We start from the raw sequence: 2,418 nt of genomic DNA, 5'->3' as shown, positions 1-2,418 counted from the left end.
GGGGGACATGGGCTGGGGGGGTCACAGCGGGGGGACACGGGGGACAAGGGCGACCCGGTGGCCGGGGGTACAGGGGGGTGTCCGCCACGTGTGGGGCAGGGAGGGATCCCGGGGGTGTCCGTGCAGGAGGGGGGTTTCCATGCCCGTCCGCCCGTCAGGGTGGGGCGTCCATCTGTCCGTCCCCCCCCCGCTAATGGGTCCCAGCTGGCCCCGGGAAGGGCCAGGCCGGGCTGGCGGGAGCCCAAACGCCTCCGCTGACCCCCCCAGCGGGCCACGACGTGGCTCCGGCTGGGCTCGGCGCGGTGACACCCCCGGGGAGGTGACACTTGGGGCCACCCGCCTGACGGAGACGCGTCGGGTCCTTCTTCTTCTTCCCACCCCCTCCCCCGGCTTCGCAGCGTCCCCCTAAGCGCCGGCGGCCCGGACGCCTGGGTCCCCCGAGCCCCCGTGTCCCCGCGGGACCATGAAGCTGCCGCCCGCCTGCCGCCGGCTCCAGGTGCTGGCGGCCGCCCTGGGCGTCTGCGTGACCGTYGGCTTCGTGGTGCAGTTCTTGGTGGGACCCTTCCAGCGGAGGTGGGTGTCACCCGGCCCGGCCCATCTCCCCTGGAATCTGCACCCCATAATTCCTCGGGGGGGGGGATGGGGGATCCCACCCTCTGGGTGCCTGGGATGGGGGTCTCTGACCCCTTGGGTGCTTGGGGAACAGGCAGGATGGGGGTCCCCATCCCCTTGGGTGACCAGGATGGGTGAGATGGGGGTCCCCAATTCCTTGGGTGCTTGAGACCAAGCAGGATGGGGGTCCCCATCCCCTTGGGGGCTTGGGGACAAGCAGCATGGGGTTCTCCAACCCCTTGGGTACCTGGGATGGCTGATGTGGAGGTCCCCAACCTCCTGGGCCCCCTGGGGGGGGCAGAATGGGGGTCCCCATCCCTTTGGGTACCTGGGATGGGTGATGTGGGTGTCCTCATCCCCTCTGGTGCCCAGGATGGGCGAGATGAGGGTCCCCAACCCCTTGGGTGCTTGGGGACAAGCAGGACGGGGATCCCCAACCCTTTGGGTACCTGGGATGGCTGATGTGGGTGTCATCCCCTCCGGTGCCCAGGATGGGCGAGATGGACGTCCACAACCCCTTGGGTACCTGGGACGGGTGGCATGACGCTCCCCGTCCCCTTGGGTGCCCCCCGACGTGGTGCCCGTGCCCCCCCCCACCTCCAGGCCCCCCACGGCGCCCGCCGCCCGCCCGCCGCAGCCCTGCCGGCCCCGCACCCACCTGGTCTTCCTGAAGACGCACAAGACGGGCAGCAGCAGCGTGGTGAACCTGCTGCACCGCTTCGGCGAGGCCCACGGGCTCCGCTTCGCCCTGCCCCACCGCTACCAGTTCGGCTACCCCAGCCCCTTCCAGGCCAGCCGCGTCAAGGGCTACCGCCCCGGCGGGCCCCCCTTCGACATCCTCTGCCACCACATGCGCTTCAACCTGCCCGAGGTGACGGGGACGCCGGGGATGTGGGGGACGCGGGGACGCTGGGAACGCTGGGGGCACATCTAGGTGGGATGGTGGAYGCCTGGAGATGGAGAATGTCTAGGGGAGACGGAGGATGTCCGGGCGAGACGGAGGACGTCCAGGGGAGATGGAGGATGCCTGGGGGAGATGGTGGATGCATGGGGCARATGGGGAACATCTAGGAGGGATGGGGGATGTTTGGGGGAGATGGGGAACATCTAGAGGAGATGGAGGACGCCTGGATGAGATGGGGAACCTCTAGGGGAGATAGTGGATATTTGGGAGAGATGGAGGATGTCTAGGAGGGATGGAGGGTGTCCGGGRGAGATGGGGAGCATCCAGGGGAGATGGGGAATATCCGGGGGAAATGGGGAGTGTCTAGAGGAGATGGAGAACGCCTGGAGGAGATGGGTAACCTCTAGAGAAGATGGTGGACGTCTGGGAGGAAATGGAGGACATCCAGGGGAGATGGGGAACATCCAGGAGAGTTGGGGAATGTCCAGGGGAGATGGAGGCCATCTAGGGGGGATGGAGGACACCTGGGGGAGATGATGGATGTTTGGAGGAGTTGGGGAACATCTAGGAGAGTTGGGGAACATCTAGGAGAGATGGGGGACATCTAGGGGGGGATAGAGGACACCTGGGGGAGACGATGGATGTTTGGAGGAGATGGGGGACGTCTAGGGGAGATGGGGGACATCTAGGGGGGATGGAGGACACCTGGGAGAGACGATGGATGTTTGGAGGAGATGGGGGACGTCTAGGGGGGATGGAGGACACCTGGGAGAGACGATGGATGTTTGAGGGAAATGGGGGACATCCAGAAGAGATGGGGAACATCCAGGAGAGTTGGGGAACGTCTAGGGGAGATGGAGGCCATCTAGGAGGGATGGAGGACACCTGGGGGAGACGATGGA

General features: G+C 66.5%; 1 protein-coding gene across 1 annotated transcript in view; it reads right to left on the bottom strand.

The window, feature by feature from the left end:
• STAG3 (stromal antigen 3) overlaps positions 1–725 on the bottom strand; it is a 16,800-nt gene extending 16,075 nt beyond the window's left edge. The window contains exon 1 of the mRNA XM_026058979.1: positions 421–725. Coding sequence (XP_025914764.1) covers positions 421–725 — 305 coding nt within the window. The remainder of the gene's footprint in view (positions 1–420) is intronic.
• Between the last annotated feature and the right edge of the window lie 1,693 nt (positions 726–2,418).

The sequence above is a fragment of the Apteryx rowi genome, unplaced genomic scaffold (assembly GCF_003343035.1).
Source record: "Apteryx rowi isolate R43461 unplaced genomic scaffold, aptRow1 scaffold_1503, whole genome shotgun sequence".
Taxonomy (NCBI): Eukaryota; Metazoa; Chordata; class Aves; order Apterygiformes; family Apterygidae; genus Apteryx; species Apteryx rowi.
Note: the sequence above shows the minus strand (reverse complement) of the source record. Positions and strands in the feature narration are given on the sequence as shown.